This window comes from Mobula birostris, chromosome 2 (assembly GCF_030028105.1).
Source record: "Mobula birostris isolate sMobBir1 chromosome 2, sMobBir1.hap1, whole genome shotgun sequence".
In the NCBI taxonomy this organism is placed as follows: Eukaryota; Metazoa; Chordata; class Chondrichthyes; order Myliobatiformes; family Myliobatidae; genus Mobula; species Mobula birostris.
Window position 1 is genome coordinate 169,081,652 of NC_092371.1, and position 18,996 is coordinate 169,100,647.

The 18,996-nt window shown below is 37.9% G+C and overlaps 1 protein-coding gene across 2 annotated transcripts in view; it reads right to left on the reverse strand.

Annotated features, from left to right (window-relative positions):
• Positions 1-18,996, reverse strand: part of sipa1l2 (signal induced proliferation associated 1 like 2) — a 500,895-nt gene that overhangs the window by 83,450 nt on the left and 398,449 nt on the right. Inside the window, exons 12-15 of one of the 2 annotated variants that reach the window (XM_072251068.1) lie at positions 18,498-18,650; positions 6,867-6,946; positions 4,739-4,836; positions 2,222-2,619 (exon numbers count right to left, since the gene is read on the reverse strand). In XM_072251068.1, coding sequence (XP_072107169.1) covers positions 2,222-2,619; positions 4,739-4,836; positions 6,867-6,946; positions 18,498-18,650 — 729 coding nt within the window. Of the gene's footprint in view, positions 1-2,221; positions 2,620-4,738; positions 4,837-6,839; positions 6,947-18,497; positions 18,651-18,996 lie in introns of both variants that reach the window. The other variant, XM_072251067.1, reaches the window with a different exon arrangement.

Below are 18,996 nucleotides of genomic sequence, written 5' to 3' on the forward strand. Positions count from 1 at the left end.
GGCAAGGGGAGAAAAAAACCAGAGGACATGGGTTAAGGGTGAGGGGGGAAAAGTTTAAAGGGAACATTAGGGGGGGCTTCTTCATACAGAGAGCGTCGAGAGTATGGAATGAGCTGCCAGATGAGGTGGTAAATGCGGGTTCTTTATTAACATTTAAGAATAAATTGGACAGATACATGGATGGGAGGTGTATGGAGGGATATGGTCCGTGTGCAGGTCAATGGGACTAGGCAGAAAATGGTTCGGCACAGCCAAGAAGGGCCAAAAGGCCTGTTTCTGTGCTGTAGTTTCTATGGTTGCTAAATTTCTTCAGCCAGAGGGTGGTGAATTTGTGGAATTTGTTACCACAGGTAGCTGTGGAGGCCTGGTCATTGGGTGTATTTAAGGCGCAGAGATTGATAGGTTCTTGATTGGAATTGACATCAAAGGTTATGGGGAGAGGGCTGGGAAGTGGGGTTGAGAAGGACTAAAGAAGATCAGCCATGATTAATGGGGGGGCAGACTTGATGGGCCAAATGGCCTATTTCTGCTCCTATGTCTTATGGTATAACTCAGTAGGTCAGGTAATATCCATGGAGAAGAATAAACAGTCAGCATTTTGTGTTGTGATCCTGCATCAGGACCTGAAACATTTGTTCCTCTCCATGGATGCTGCTTGACCTGCTGAGCTCTTCCAGCATTTCCTGCACATTTCATTGAATCTATTGGTCTATTCAGTTCAGAACCAAGTATTATTGACCATAGGATGTTGCTTTCGAAAGGTACTTCGGTGATAGGAAACAACATTACATTGCTCCTTATTTTTTAACAAAACAAATTTGATGGTTTCAACGGCCTTGATAGAGTACATAACTCCAAAAATTATACCAGATACTTTCCATTAAAGGTATACTGTAGCAATTAATCAGTATTAATTCTTCAGATTCAGTGTTGTTTATCCAGAGTATTGCACAAATTGGACTATTAGTTCATAGAGAACATATTGCACTGTGATAAACTGAAAATTATTAATCTATCCAGATGGCATTTTAAAAATTGAAAAATACTATTTCACATAGACAGGTATTACAAAACAGAAGAACTAAGTTCTGTGTAGATACATGAGTGTATTAATAGAACAATAATAGGCAAACTCACTGAGGAAGGCAAGAGAAATTAGGTAGGAGATTGCTATAAGTTCAGATGCTCTGTTTAAATTTGTGGAAACTGTGGTTGGAGCAGACTCAACACTTGCATTCAAAGAAGAACTGAATTTATGCTTGAAGAGGTGAGGGCGGAGGGAGTGTGGGAAAAGGAAAACAAATCACTGGAACATAGGAAAAGAAAGGAGAGTGAATAGTTATACACATCTTTCAGAGAACAGACATGGGAACAATGAACTAAATGGTCTACTTTATAAGATTCTATAAGGATGAAAATTTCCTGTAAACTTTCGGTAGAACAGGAAGATAGTGCTCTAGTCCTGATAATTAATTGAACTCCCGAGTGTCTTTTAAAACTCTCAATTTTGAAATCGATCAGTAAGTCCTCAGGAAAATTACTATTCTTGGTGTATTTTATTAAGTATTGATCTGATTGACTTTTGGTACATGGTATGCTTGCCACGGTGGGGGGGAGGGGGTGTGGGGTGAGATCGAACCACCAACCATTATATCTTTCAAGATGGAACCAGATAAATATTTGTAATAGAACAAGGAGCAAGCTTAAGGGCAGAGCAGGTCAGTGGAATAAGTTATGTCAGAAGGTCACATTTACAGTAAAATAATGTGATTATAGTAAAGGGCTGGGAACAGAGTGGGGAAGGGCGAATTTAAGGCTGCAGAGTTTTGACAGATATTGGATTTTAGAATTATGCAAGGATCAGAGGAAATGATTTTGGATTCATCCATGGCTGGTGGGAGCATTAACAACCTTGATCTGAATTTTCCTGGCACCAATATGATGGGTCAATTAATGGCTCTGTTGTGGGTTATAAAACACAAGGATTCTCATGGTTTATGTTATGCTTTCCAGTTTAGATTTCTACACCATTCTGAGAGTTTCATGATAAGATGCTGTCCCCCATTTATCAGTTAAAAGCGACCTGTTGTTCAAGTAATTTATGATACTGTACATACTTATACTCTGATCAGAGGCATCCATTTGTGTAGTCTCCTTCATAGTATCTATCCATGGTGTATAAGGGGCACTGGATGGCTGCAATAATTAAAGTTTACCGTACCTGGAGTGTGATGAGATCTCACTTAGGTCACCGGTACTTCCTTGGGCGGCAAGGCCAGCAGAAATGGCAGCTGTATAGTTGTGGACAGCATAAGACTTAGCCTGTCCATCTTCAGGCCCTCCATCTTCAGAGTGCTCCACCCACTGCACCATCTGCTCCGCTCTGCTCTGCACAGCTGACCTGCTTCCAGTCAAATGAACTGTTGCCATCAATGGTGCTGGAATGCAGGGAGCTGTGTCGATCCCACTGTCAGTAGAGGCCCCTTTAATGTACGTCAACCCCAGCAATTCTGGATCCATCAAGTCACCTGAACCAAACTGCTTGTCATCACTATTGCTGGATGCATTGCTGGACAGAGTGTTACTGCTGGAATGGCTTGAGCAGTTATTATCTGTAATCTAAGAATAATGAAAAAGTTGATACATAACCCAATAATATTCAGTATTTTCCAATGTGGTCATGCATTTAAATGTACTTATCTATGATTTTACCCTTTGTTCTAGTGCCAAATCTGAATCACATTCCTGTGACAAGATTAATAACACATTTTAATTTTCCATTGATATAAATAAAAACATTCACAATGCACAAATGGATATGCCATTTATTGGAAAAATATTTATTCTGATTTTGTGGAAGCAGGTTACAAACATATATTGTGGTGTGATTGCATTATAAATCCCATTTAGTGTATAAGAATAAACATTGGCTTTATATGTTGGTATTTCAACTTGATGTACCCAAGAGGAACCCAAGTGCTTCAGGTTCAGTCTGTAGACATGCGAACTTACAAAAAAGCTGCATTGAAGTGTATGCAAAACAAGTGATTGGTTCAAATCTAGATTAATAAGTTTCTATTGCCTTTCCCACACTAATTTCACAAAGGGATAATTCATCATCAAGTTCAATAATTGCATTCATGAACATGGCCACCTTTGACACAAAGGGTGCATGAGATTGATTGAGGTTCGCTTTGTTGGCTCTAATGCTTTCACTGAACACCAATGAGAAAGTGAAGCCACTTATGCTAATTGTTTCTAATTAAATTGAAAAAGACTGTGAAAAAATGCCCAATGGCTGGGTTAGAATACACATCCAATTTGCTCCACACATAATTTTGATTCTGAAGCAATTAAATATTAAATATAATTATCTTGAGCAGAGCAATATTTACCTCATTAAAGGACGAATTGCTCTTGTCAATATGTGATGAGAAATTGGAAATGATTCGTGGTTTCATGATTTTATTGTGCATAGCAGACAGAGCATTTCTTTCTCAACACCCACTGCTACAAGTGCAAATGTTGCTCTGACCCAACATCAGGCCCCAAGGGGTGGGAGCAGAAGTCAAGAATGAGCAGGAGTACAATGGATAATCGTTGATTCTATACTGAATGGACAGGTTTCATGATAAATTTCATACAATACTAGAGAAATAAAATTCACATCGCTAACTTTGCCTTGTGGCGGGGTGGCAAAGGAGATTCTGTCAGGTAATACAATGTCACTTGATGTTCTCAGTGTGAGCAAGGGACCACTTGCAACGTTCCTCTTTCAAGATATAAAATGTGATCAACTGGAGATTTGCACTATGTATAGACTTGGCATGGAGCACATCAAGGAAGAACATTAAGCAAATATAATGGAGGCTCAACACAAAGTTGCAAAGAAGTGGAGGTCACTGCAGAATAGAGTATTTAACTAGGGTTACAGGTACTGCGAGTTCAGCACAGCAGGAGGCACAGGCTTGTTATAAATGTGATATCAAGGATCAACTTCATTCACCATATATATTTACATGTATTAGCAATTTTCTGTGCTGTGCTAACATCACAAGCAACAAAAAGCAATATTCAACAACTATAAAGAATTAAAACAAACTCAGAAGTACAGATACGTTATAAATCATGCATAAATAGCAGAATGTATTTAAAATGTAAACAGCATAATAAAAAATGGTTTAAAGTGTTTACAGTGACTGAGGTAATAGAAAGAAGGGGCATAGGTCCAACTAGAATGGCTGATCAGATTAACTGCTTGGGGGAAGAAACTTTTAAGGGAGCTTTTGGAAAAGACACTTTGTTGGGTGGGTAGTGTCCACAATGATTTTTCCTGCTGCTTCTTTGCCCCAAATACATACAAGTCCTGCAATGATGGTGGACTGCAACCAATGATCTTTTCTACTGTCATGACTGCTGTACTTTTTGTATATTATGAGTGTGTATGCCTATGAATATTATTTTGTTTAAATAAATAAGCTGTAAGGAGATATTCTCCATTTTAACAATCACAGCCTGAGCCAGAGGTCTTCGTCTCTTCCCTTCAAGGTTCCATAATTCACTCATCCTCGCCTATTGATAAGGAAACAGACTATACTACATGGGCCCTTGTAAGGCAAATGTCAGATGACAACTTAACCATATATGGTACGGAGATCGCAGCAGTGCTAATGCATGCTTGAACGAGAAAAATAAAACAAACACGATAATGTGTTAAGCAATAATGTGTGACTCTTACATGTAAAATTTTATTTGGAGACTCTTTGCCAATGGTTTCCCTTTGCAGTCCTTTATAAGAGCTCAGCATTTTCGTTGAAGGAACATGCCATCTTGCCTCTGAAAGAGAGCAGAGTTGTCTTTATTGATGCAAATCTGTTCCTTTTTTGGTCAGAGATTAAAGCATGATACAGCACTCTAAATTACTGGCAACATTTCAGTTCACAATTTGACCTTTTTTCACTTTCCAATGATTTTCTTTACTTTGTTGGTTGTGGCTGCTTTGGAGTCAAAAGGTTCTGGATTGAAAAGCCACAAGAGACTTGAGCACCAAGTTGAATCAGAATCAGACTTATCACATCACTGACTTAGATGATGAGAAATTTGTTGTACAGTGCAAGATTAAAGTTACAGCTCCAGTGACTGGGTTTCAATTCCTGCCACTGTCTATGAGGAGTTCATACGTTTTCCCCATAACCATGCGAGTTTCCTCTGTGTGCTCCAGTCTCCTCCCACATTACAAACAGATACAAGTTCGTGAAGTTGTGGGCATGCTATTTTGGTATAAGAAGCATGCAACACTTTATGGGCTGCTCCCCAGCACATCCTCAGATTATGTTGATTGTTGGCATAAATGACACACTTCATAAAAGTTGTTGTAGTGAACGCAGCAGGCCAGGCAGCATCTCTAGGAAGAGGTACATTTGACATTTCGGGCCGAAACGCCGACTGTATCTCTTCCTAGAGATGCTGCCTGGCCTGCTGCGTTCACCAGCAACTTTTATGTGTGTTGCTTGAAATTCCAGCATCTGCAAATTTCCTCGTGTTTGCATGACACACTTCATGTATGTTTTGAGGTACATGTGATAAATAAAGCTAATCATTTGATCTTTATATTTAAAATTGTTATAAATATTGTTAAAAAAGGAATAATGAGATCGTGTTAATGGACTATTCAGAAATCTGATAGCAGAAGGGAAAAAACTGATTCCAAATTGTTGAAAGTGGGTCTTCAGGATTGTGTACCTCCTCCCCAGTGGTAGGCTGACATTCAGTGTAGAACGGAGGGTGTGCTATATTATTGCAGATACTGCCTTTCTGATGAAACATTAAAGCTGTACTTGCTCTTTCAGTTGACATGAGAGTTCCCATGGCACAACTTCAAGGGAGAACAAGTTATCCCACATATCCTTTCCAATATTTATTTCTCAGTCAACATAAAACAGATGGATTGGGTCAAGGCAGCACTTATATTTGAACAAGTTTACCAAGCACAAATTGGATGCTTTATTTCCCAAATTGCAACAGCAGCCACATATCAAAAATACTTAGGAGCCACAAAGATCATTGGAATATTCTAAACAAGAAATGCAATATAAATGCAAGTGGTCCTTTTTGTTTTACTTCTGTCAACAACCTCAGCATACTTGGCGGTTAGCCCTTCATATTGCGGAAGAAAAGTATTCCTGTTTAAAGAAAAAGATAAACTTTTATTTGTCACACGTACATCTAAACATACAGTGTAATGCTCTGCTTGCATCAGCGACTAACAGTCCAAGGGTGTACTGAGGGAGGCCTGCAAGTGTTGCCATGCTTCTGATGCCAACATAGCATGCCCATAACTTAGCCTCCCTAACCTGTATGTTTTTTAAATGTGGGTGGAAATCAAACCACCCACTGGAGGAGATTGTACAAACTCCTTACAGAAAGCAGCAGGAACTGAACACCAATCTTCTTACTACTGGCACTGTAAAGCGTAGTGCTAACCGCTACCAGTACAGTATCGGGTTGGCTACCAACTCAGTTAATAGCTCTGGTTGAATATGATAAAATATCCACTGATAATTTGTGGGGATTGGCAAGAAGGAACTGATGGTAACGCAGGAAAATGGGATTAGTGTACTGTAATTAGCTAAAGGCATCAGCATAGATGTGGTGGCCTGAAAAATCAATTTCTGAGCTGTAAGACACATAACTTTCTGTGATACAAGTCAAAATGTTGATCAATTTAGTAAGCCAGGCAAATGTTGAATTAGCAACAATTGTAACACTGCAATGATCAGGGACATTTTAAATGCATAATTGCTCCATTTTAATAAATTGATTCTAAACGCAAGGCTTACCAACGCTTCTGGCCCGTTCTAACGTACCATCTCTTTCTCTTGGCCCATCATACTCCGTCAGAGCACTTGTAGAACCTTGATGATCATGTAGGACGGGAGATTGGCACCTTTTAATTACAAGCAGAACTATTTTTACTATTAATACCACGCTATTTATCAAATAAAGAGGCAATTTTCATTTGCTACTGACCTCAGTTTAAGAAAGATAAGTTTATCTACACAAAGCCAATGCTGCATGCTGTCACTGGATCGCCCTTTAAAACATCTTAAATGATCCAAGGTCTACTATTTGAATGGAGCAAGAACCAAATTTGCATTTACAAACATTTCATCACTTCATCTTTGAAGCAGTCATTTTCTTTATCGTAAGAGAACAAGGTCCCTGTAGCAATAAAGTGAAGTGAACATGCTCAAGGGATGAATAGGACACCACAAGGATTCTTTTCACAACCACCTAAAGAGGTAAGCAAGTTTGGAGTTGACATTGCAGCTGAGAGACTGCATTGATCAATAATTCTCTCTGAGGACCTACAAGATTTTCAGAATCTGAAACAAGCAAAATTCCTGTTATCCATCCTGAATTGACAATATCATTAATTACATGGCATTACATTGGCTCCTCATGTAAGAAAAGATGTGCTAGCACTGGAGTGGATCCAGAGGAGGTTCACGAGACTGATTCCTGGAATGAAAAGGTTAATGTATGAGGAGCATTTGATAGCTCTGTACAGTTTAGAAGAATGCAGGGTGTGGGGTGGAGGGGGAAAAAGTTCTCATTAAAACTTATCGAATATTGTAAGTGTTAGATGGAGTGGATATGGAGCGGATGTTTCCTTTCATGGCGGAGTCTAGGACCAGAGGGCAAAGCCTCAGAAGCAAGGGTTCCCAACCTGGGGTCCATGGCACAAAAAAAAGTTAGGAACACTTGGAATAGAGGGACATCCATTTAGAACAGAGATGAAGGTAAATTTCTTTCACCAAAGGGTAGTAAATCTGTGGAATTCTTTGCCACAGATGGCTACGGAGGCCAAATCATTGGATATATTTAAAGTGGAGATTAATAGGTTCTTGATTAGTCAGAGCATCAAAGGTTACAGAAAGAAGGCAGGAGAATGAAGTTCAAATGGATAATAAATTGGCCATGTTGGAATGATGGAGCAGACTTGATGGGCTGAATCTAATTCTGCTCCTATGTCTTATTACAACAGAATCTATAGTTCAAAAGTAATACTGCAGGACTCTCTTGGTGGCGCTAGATGGAGTAGGTCATTTTTGGCTGGGCTCCGGACATTTTTCAATTTTTCTATCACCCTTCTATTATATATATCAAAGTGTCTTTAACACCTTTATATGTTTGAATTTTGAATTTCAATTGATGGAAATGTCTAGACTAAGAAAGGCGTTAGCCGAAGGCAAAGAAACTAATTATGGAAACAGGAAGAATGAAGGTACTTTCGAAAAACCTAAACAGCCTCAACTTACTTTGCAAGCTATCTCGAATTTATTGGATGAAAAACTCGACAACAGATTCACTACATCGGAAGTAATGTTGAAGGAGAATCAAAGTAAATTGATAGCACTTTGAAAAGCGAGCGAAAAACAGCAACGGCGAATTTCAGAACTTACTGAAGCGGGGAAACAGAGGGACTCCAGAATGAACTCTCTGGAAAAGAAATTAAATTTGACTACTCGTATATTGGAGCAGTATAAAGCCATTATTGATTTGGAGAGTCGTAGTCACAGACAGAATTTGCGAATAATAGGACTCAGTGAAGACGTTGAGAGCGGGGACTTTACTAAATTTGTCTCTCAATTCTTAATGGAAGTCCTCGGTTCGGAGGTCTTCTCTTCTCCTCCGGTACTCGATCACGCGCATCGATCATTAAAACCAAAACCCTCGAAAGAGTTACATCCGCGTTCTGTAATTCTCCGGTTTCACTATGTGAGTACTAAGGAGCACAATTTGAATTGCTCGTCGGAAAGGAATTATTGTTCATCAAAATCTTACGTTTTGTTTGGTTAAAGATTATTGCCCTGAGGTATTCCAAGAAAGATTGTGTTTTAAATCAGTGATGTCAGATCTATATCAAAGGAATTTTCCAACCGGCGCTGTTATACCCCGCCCGCTTAAGAGATATTTTACCCGATGATTCGTTTAAATGGTTTAAATCAGTGGATGACACACAACAATTTCTCGAAGAACATTCCTTGAGCTCGGATGTTTAGTTAATTTACCGTTCTTTTGAGTTTGTATACACCTAGTTTATTAGTTAATAACCAGCATATAGATTCGGACATTTTACATTTTGTAGAACTTTGTATCCCTTTTCTTTTCCTTGATTATTTTATTTTTCTTTTATTTTTAAATGTCCACTTTAGAAAATTATTAAGACTCTGACTAGGTGATCATTTAATTTTTCTTGAAATATTATTAAGATTGTACTCTGTTTTATTTCTTAAGACCAGGTCTTTTAAAATGGTCTGTAAAGGGTTGTTTTTTTTTCATCTAACTGTGTTTGAAATTCCATTTGCAATGTGTAGACTATGGGTGGTTTTTATTTTTTAAGAACTGGAGATTTGCTGTCAAGGGAGATGGGAATTGGGTGGCTCTAAGCTAGTTTACTGGCTGACTATTGGCCAGGTTTCAGGGCTCTGTGGGAGGGGAAGCAGCTTACTTTTACTTTAGTTTTTTTTCACTTGGGCTGACTTGAAACTACAAAAATGTCTGTATTGTCGTAACTTCTGGTTCCTCTTTAAACTTCTGTTCCTCTTCCTGATTCGTGAGTTTCCTGTGCAATTTGGTTAACCCTTTGTTTACCATATGGTTTATTTAAGGAAAATAGATAGTATTATTAACTTTGTTTCATGGAGCATGAATGGTTTGAATCATCCAATTAAATGGAAGAAGATTTTTGAAGTTTTTCATAGATTGAATGCTCAGATTATTTTTGCACAGGAGACTCATGTGAGGAAGGAGGATAATCAGTGTTTTTTTAGGTTTTGGAAGGAACAACAATTTCATTGAAACTCATTGACCAAAGTGAAAGGTGTTTCCATTTTTATAGATTCTTTGATCTCATTTGTTCATTATGATATAATCTCAGACCCATATGGTAGATTTCTATTAATTACTGGTTTACTTAATGTTTATGCACCAAATATTGATTATCCTGAATTCTTTAAGCATTTATTTGTATCTTTGCCTAATCTAAATGAATATATGTTAATATTGGGCGGTGATTTTAATTGTTGTTTGGATCCTATGATGGATAGGTCTGCGCCTAACCAGGCACTCCCAAACAAATCTGCTATTTTTATTAATTCCTTTTTAGTTGACTCGGGAATTTTAGACACTTGGAGGTTTTTAGATCCTAATGATAAAGAGTTCTCTTTCTTTTCTCATGTATATCATAATTACTCTAGAATTGATTACTTTTTTACTGATTCTCGATTAGTTTCATTTGTCACTACCTGTGAGTATGATACAATCGCCATTTCTGACCATGCGCCTTTGAAATTGTCAATTAAATTTAGGGATGCCATTTTTAGTACTAGACAATGGCGGTTCAATACTATTTTGCTTCAGGATTTAAATTTTGATGATCTTATTAAATAATAGATTGCTTTTTTCTTTCCACCTATCTCAAAGGAAGAAATTTTCAGTGGGATATGATGGGATACCTTTAAAGTATATATTCGTGGGCAAATTATTTCATACTCTGCTGGAGCGAAAACATGTATTAATAGTGAAATATGTACATTAGCTGATAAGATTAAAGAAATTGATAAAGAAAATTCTATTGCTTCTAATTTGGAACTTTATAAAGAGAGAGTTGAACTTCAGATGTAACACAGTTTGTTATTAACAGACCCAATTGAAAATCAATTTAAATGATTTTACTTGGCAGGTGGAGAAGATGGCAGCGCTGCGCGTGTGCAGCTCTCCAGTGAAAAATGATGTCATATCTGTTAAATAGGGGCCATGGACAATTCTGATTTGATGGAGGATGGACGTGAAAGTACAGAGGAACATCTGGAGAGATTCCTGAAATGCCCATTTGCTGCTGTTGTTACTGTGTGGTCGGGGATCTTTTGGTGGGAAGGCCTCAAAATCCCCGGCCTTGTCTGCTTTTGGCGACGGAGAAGGAGGTCGAATTGTTCGGCAGAGATGCCGCTCAGTACTTGGTGTGGGACAGCTGATAAGTGCTCGAAGTTTTCGGATGACTCAGAGTTGGATTGTGGTCGGCATGGCAGGGAGAGATTTTCTTCCTTCTCCCATCTGCGTGAGATGTGGGACATTTGAGAAACTTTGAACTTTACTGTGCTCATGGACTTTCTTCATCAAGTTATGGTATTGTTACACTGTTTGTAACTATATGTATAATTATGTGGTTTTGTCAGTTTTTTCAGTCTTGGTTTGTCCTGTGTTTTGTGATATCACACCGGAGGGAATAATATATCATTTCTTAATGCATGCATTACTAAATGACAATAAAAGGGGACTACGTGTCTTCATAATCTAAAACTAAAAGTCAATTTTATATTAATGGTGATAAATCAGGTAAATTACTGGCTAATCAATTGAAAGCTGCATTGGCGAAACGTCAGATTAATAAACTTCGTAGATGGGGATGGTAATTTGACACTTGACCATGATGAAATTAATAAATCTTTTCAAGAATTTTATACCAATTTATATCAATCAGAATTTCCTGATGATCCTACCATAATGCATGAATTTTTAAGGAAACTAAATATTCTGAAATTACCAGCCAATGAACATTTAACATTAGATGCGCCCATTACTGAAGAGGAAATAAGCAAAGCAATTTTTTCGATGAATTCTGGTAAAGCACCTGGCCCGGATGGCTATACAGATGAATTTTATAAATCTTTTTCAGATGTACTTTCTCCCTGGCTATGTAGAATTTTCAAAGATGCCATATCTGTAGGTAAATTACCACAATCCTTTTATGAATCATCTATCTCGTTAATTCCTAAAAAAGATAAAGATTCCACTGAATGTGCATCATATAGACCTATATCTTTGTTGAATGTGAATTCTAAAATCTTCCCCAAAATATTAGCAATTAGAATAGAGAAGGTACTACCACAAATGGACTCCAAAGATCAGACAGGATTTATTAAAAATCGTTTCTCACATTTTAATGTTAGGAGGCTAATGAACATTGTATACACTACTTCAGTTAAAACTCCGGAATGTGTTATTTCGCTTGACGCCGAGAAGGCATTTGGCAGACTTGAATGGGAATATTTATTTGATATACTTGAGAAATTTAATTTCAGCTCAAAATTTATATCCTGGATTCAACTGATATATCGTAAACCTCTGGCTGCTGTATTTACCAATAATCAGAGATCCCTGTTTTTTAGGCTTTTCTGAGGTACTAGACAGGGCTGTCCTTTAAGCCCTTTACTTTTTGATATTGCCCTGGAGCCCTTGGCAATTGCTATTCATGACTCACCTATTATATTTGGCATTATTCGTGGGAATGGGACACATAAAGTATCACTATATGCAGATGACCTATTACTATATACCTCTAACCCAGAGAAATCCATCCCTGCAGTAATAAGCAACACACATCAAAGTTGCTGGTGAACGCAGCAGGCCAGGCAGCATCTCTAGGAAGAGGTACAGTCGACATTTCAGGCCGAGACCCTTCGTCAGGACTAACTGAAGGAAGAGCTAGTAAGAGATTTGAAAGTGGCAGGGGGAGGGGGAGATCCAAAATGATAGGAGAAGACAGGAGGGGGAGGGATGGAGCCAAGAGCTGGACAGGTGATTGGCAAAAAGGATATGAGAGGATCATGGGACAGGAGGCCCAGGGAGAAGGAAAAGGGGGAGGGGGGAAAACCCAGAAGATGGGCGAGGGGTATAGTCAGAGGGGCAGAGGGAGAAAAAGGGGAGAGAGAGAAAGAATGTGTGTATATAAATAAATAATGGATGGGGTACGAGGGGGGAGGTGGAGCATTAGCGGAAGTTAGAGAAGTCAATGTTCATGCCATCAGGTTGGAGGCTACCCAGACGGAATATAAGGTGTTGTTCCTCCAACCAGAGTGTGGCTTCATCTTTATAGGAGAGGAGGCCATGGATAGACATATCAGAATGGGAATGGGATGTGGAATTAAAATGTGTGGCCACTGGGAGATCCTGCTTTCTCTGGTGGACAGAGCGTAGGTGTTACAACATCTTATATTCTGTCTGGGTAGCCTCTAACCTGATGGCATGAACATTCCGCTAATGCCCCACCTCCCCCTCGTACCCCATCTGTTATTCATTTATATACACACATTCTTTCTCTCTCTCTCCTTTTTCTCCCTCTGTCCCTCTGACTATACCCTTTGCCCATCCTCTGGGTTTCCCCCCCACCCTTTTCCTTCTCCCTGGGCCTCCTGTCCCATGATCCTCTCATATCCCCTTTGCCAATCACCTGTCCAGCTCTTGGCTTCATCCCTCCCCCTCCTGTCTTCTCCTATCATTTTGGACCTCCCCCTCCTCCTCCCACTTTCAAATCTCTTACTAGCTCTTCCTTCAGTTAGTCCTGACGAAGGGTCTCGGCCCGAAACGTTGACTGTACCTCTTCCTAGAGATGCTGCCTGGCCTGCTGCGTTCCAGCAACTTTGATGTGTGTTGCTTGAATTTCCAGCATCTGCAGAATTCCTCGTGTTTACCTGCAGTAATAACACTATTTGCTCAGTTTAGTAGTTTTTCTGGTTATAAACTGAATCTTGATAAGAGTGTGCTTTTCCCATTAAATATACAAGTTCCAATTTATAGACAATCACCATTTAGATTAGTTACTGATTATTTTACTTATTTGGGTGTTAAAATTACTAAGAAGCATAAGGATCTATTTAAAGTTAATTTTTTAACCTGAATTGATCATGTTAAACAACTGTTTACTAAATGGCCCCCATTGTCCTTATCTTTGATTGGTTGAATTAATACTATAAAGATGATTATCTATTTTAGGCAGTATCAATTTTTATCCCTAAATCTTTTTTTGATATTATTGATTCTAAAATTTCTTCATTTTTACGGCAGGATAGAAATCCCAGGTTAAGTAAGAAATATTTACAGAAATCAAAAAAAGAAGACGGTTTGACTTTGCTGAACTTTAGGTTTTACTACTAGGCAATCAACATTTGATATTTAACATTTTGGACACAAGAATTGGATGAAACTCAACGTCCACGATGGATGACCCTCCAGCGGGAGTCTGTACAGGGTTTTTCACTGGCTTCTATTCTAGGAGCTGCGCTTCCCTTTGCATTTACTAAATTGAATAAACAAATGATAAATCCAATAATTAAATATATGAATATGGTTTCAATTTCATAAATTATTTGGATTGAACAAATTTATCCTGTCAAGTTCTATTATATCTAATTTTTTCTTTCAACCATCTAGAATTGATCAAGCTTTTATTCTATGGAAAACAAAGGGAATAACATGTATTTGTGATTTATTCATGGATGATTGTTTTATGTCTTTTGAACAGTTGTCTAATAAATATAATTTGCCTAGATCACACTTTTTCAGATATTTACAGATTAGAAACTTTCTGAATGCTACTTTATCGACCTTTCCGATATCGCATCAAATTGAAGTTACAGAAAAAATTTTAGGTTTAAGCCCCTATCAGAAGAGTTTAATAGCAATTATTTATGATTTGATTACAAAAATACATCTAGGTACATCAGATAAAATTAAGTATGAGTGGGAAAGAGAACTTCAAATATCTTTATCTACAGAGAAATAGGAAAAAATCCTTCAATTAGTCAATACTTCCTCAATGTGTGCCAGACACGCCTTGATACAATTTAAGGTGGTTCACAGGGCTCATATGTCCAAGGATAAGTTAGCTCGTTTTTATTGCCACATAAATCCTGTTTGTGATAGATGGAATTCTGAGGTAGCTTCCTTGACACATATGTTCAGGTCTTGTCCTCTTCTAGAAAAATATTGGAAAGATATTTTTGATATTATTTCAGCAGTTCTGCATATTGATCTTCAACCTCATCCTATTACTACAATTTTTGGTCTACCAGTGACAGTTGCATTTGTTACATTAATAGCCAGAAGATCCATTTTATTTAAATGGAAAGATTGTAATCCCCCCACTACATTTCAATGGTTTTCCCAAATGATAGCATGCCTAAACTTGGAAAAAATTAGGAGTGGTACTGTGGATCCTTTGGTTAAATTTGAAGAAACTTGGAGGCCATTTGTGCAATATTTTCATATGATGTAAGTTGACACTTTCTAAACCCTTTGTAGTAATTTTTTGTTCAAGTATAGAGGAGCGGAGTTAACGACAAATAATAATTTTAGCCGATGTAATATGACAGCCAAAGCTTTGTTCCTTTTTTTAAGTTTACTTTTTTTAGTTTTAGGGGGTTTCTTTTTTCTTTATTTATAAAATATCTTCTTCATGGTCAGTTACTATGAGATTGGGAGGTTAAACTATATTTGTTACTTGGAATTGTGCTTGTACATGTTAACTGTGATTATTGTAATCCCGATCTCTATGTATCACTACTATTATTGTTACATTTATTAATCTTGAAACTTAATAAAAAGATTGAAAAAGAAAGGAGAAAAAAAGAAAAAATACTGTGAAATATTTTGGTACTTCTAGGTCAGTATTTAAGCAAGTTATCCTTCATTAACTTTTGAGTGCATAACACACACACACCTCTCTTCCCCCACCCCTCCACATTTCTTCACAACTATTCTATATCGCATCAGATTGATTGTGAGAATGTGACAAATGCGCACACGGCTGATTGATCACGCAGCAAATCAGTTGGGCCTCCTAAGTGTGGAAGGCACTCTCTTTTGGCATGGGCTTTTGCGTTCACATCCTTTCCTCTTGGCAGGCCTAGCTCGTTGCTCCCAAGCTGTAAGCTGTCCAGTGTGTACCATTACTAACATGACTCAGTAAAAATATTTAATCATACTACTCCATTGTTGTTCTTGTTCTGAGCATACATAATATATTTGACCCTTACCTATTTTATACTCCTTCATTACAGATTTATGAATCTGAGGGTGATATTGAAAAAGCCAATGGTTGTTACAAGTATGGTCTAATATTTACATAGTTAATTTGCTCATTTGCTTTGTGTGAATTTTTAGAAATAGAAAAATGAACTATCAGTTGATGTGTTAACTGTAGATATTGTGGAATGTTTTAGCAAGTGATCTGAGAATTTTAAGGAAGAGTTCGACGGTATGTGTAACTGCATAAATATATGTAGCACTAATAGTTTGTCACAAATAAGTATTTTGTTTATAACTGGTCAAAAATAATCCATTGTTAAATAGTTCAATTTATTCAATGTTGATTAAAAGGTCAGTACAACATAATGGGCTGAAGGACTTGTACTGTATTGTAGTGTTTTATGTTTTATGTCTATTTACATCAACTCCGATGCTTCTGACACCCATTAAATTCTTGGGGAAATTTATAGTAGCAAATTAATTTACCAACCACCCATTTTCAGTGTGTATGAGGAAACCTGAACACAAGAGAGAAAGCCTGCAAACTCCACACAGATAGCACCCGACGCCTGGATTGAACCTAGATCACCGACACAGAGCGACAGAGTGTCTGTTAGATGCACCACTGACACCCATAGTTTTGAATGAACTCTTTGTAATGTGTGCTGTACATTTGCTGTGACCATCCCTGTTCATGAGGAGAAATCCCATCTTTAAAGATTAGCTGGAGTTGATGTGAATTAACGTGTATAAAATAGAATAATTGTTAAAATGGGAGGGGGGGTGCTTAATCATTGTTAAGAATATTTGGGCTGTAGGACATACTTTTTGCCATTTTTCTATATGACCAATGTGTAGAACTTGTATTATGAATGGTAGGAGTGTAATGGAACAGAGGTACCTAGGAGTATAAGTGCATAGATTGTTGAAAGCAGAGTCACAGACAGACATGGTGATGAAAAGGCAGTTAGCAATCTGGCCTTCATCAGTCAGAACACTGAGTATAGGATTTGGGACACAGCAATTGTATAAGTCATTGGTGAGGTCACACTTGGAGTACCGTGTATAGTTTTGGTCACCTTGCTTTTGGAAAGATGCAATTAAACTGGAAAGAGTACAAAAATACTCACAAGGATTTTATCAGAATTACAAAGAGAGGTTGACCAGGCTAAGTTGATTTTTCTAGGAATGCAGGAGCATGAGGGACGACCTGAGAGACACATTTAAAATTATACAAGGCATGGATGTTAGCAGAATTAGGGGACATAGATTCAGGTAGAGAGGGGAAAAATTTAAAAGGGACCAGAAGGGAAATCTTTTCATGTAGGGGCTGGTGAGTATATGGACCAAGCTGTCAGATGGAATGGTTCAGGCAGGTACATTTGAATAGGTACATGAGTGGACAGGGTTTATAGGGACGTGGTCCAAATGCAGGATATTGGGACAAGCAGTGGTCAGCATGGACTTATTGAGCTGAATGGCCTGAATCCATGCTGTATTTTTCTATGACTATCTGTCTATGGCCAACTTTAAAGTAAAGCTTTTCAAAAAATTCTCTGCTTGCTGCGAAGGATTCTTTGATTATAATAAGCTCTCATTTTTAGGAAAATAGGCTTGGAGTAGATTCATGCTTCGTTTTTAAGTCAAACTAGCGAGAAGCATCTTCCAGCATGTTCTGGCATATATAATCTCAAAAGATATGTCTACTGAACACTAGACTTGACAACTCACGGAACAAGCTAAAACTCCTTTCAAATTATTGAATATCATAAAGTTTTCATGTAAAGAATTATTCTTGGTCTGCACTATAATATAAAGCACACTTCAATTAGATTAGCAGTAGAGGATTGCTCTTTCAAATTAAATGCACAAAAAAATTAATGACTGTACTTACTTATCTACCTATAGTAACAAGGAAATCTCAAGTATTTTCCTGAAATCAATCAAAAAAACATCCTGTCCATCTCTGAATATGTACCCTAAGCTCAGGGCATTCATCAGAGAATCATAATTATTCCACATGGAAGCAGACCCTCTGGCCCAACTCATTCATGACGACCAATGTCAACTTTATTCAAAGTTCCCTCTCCTGATGTACATTTCATTCATTGAAGCCCCATCTTGTGTTACAGTTATTTTAAACTGGAATAACACATACAAAATGCTGGACAAACTCAACAGGTAGGCAGCAGCTGTGGAAAGGAATAAACATTTGATGTTTTGGGCTGGGATCCCTTCATCAGGCACTGCTGAAGGGTCTTGGCCCAAAATATCGACTGCTTATTCTTTTCAATTGATAATGCCTGACCTGCTGAGTTCCTCCAGCATTTTGTATGTGTTATTTTGGATTCCCAACATCTGCAGAATGTTTTGTATTTATTTTAAACTGGTGTAGTTTTAACACTTTCTCAGTAGTAGCTATTTTCCAGAAAATATAACTGTTTAAATTTTAATGGGTTACCATACTTGATATAATCGTCTAATCATTAATGAAATGGTAATGTCACCAAAGATGCTTTTCACCTAAGTTATATTTCAGACGTTTGACATCTATCTCTAATGTACAGTGGTGGAATCCGGGAGACTGAACTCAGCTTTCTATAAATAAATCCAGAAGTTTTACATACCCATCATATCCAGACTGTTGCCTCCAATGACTACTGCCACTTGGTCCTGGATCACTGGAAGATGACTGGTTGCTAGGAGAGCTTCTGTAATGTTGACTAGAATCACCAACATTGGACTGTGAGAGTTGAACATTTTCCACGTCTTGCATAGATCTGCAAAACAGACAAACAAATGCTTTCAGAGTTTGGTAAAAGAGAACAGTGAATTGAAGATACAACCAATGTTTATTATGCATTAATATTCTGCCAAATTGGCCATGATAGTGCTTATGATCCACGGAACCCTTCTCTAACTTCTGATTCAGATGCAGATTCAGACTACCTATCACAGATACATCGAAATGCGTTAATTGCGTCAACAACCAACACACCCAAGAATGTGCTGAGGCAGCCTGCAAACGTTGTCACACTTCCTATGCCAAGATCGCATACCCACAATTTTCAGCAGAACAACACATGCAGCAACAACAACAACAAAAGCAAAGCACGACAGTAACAA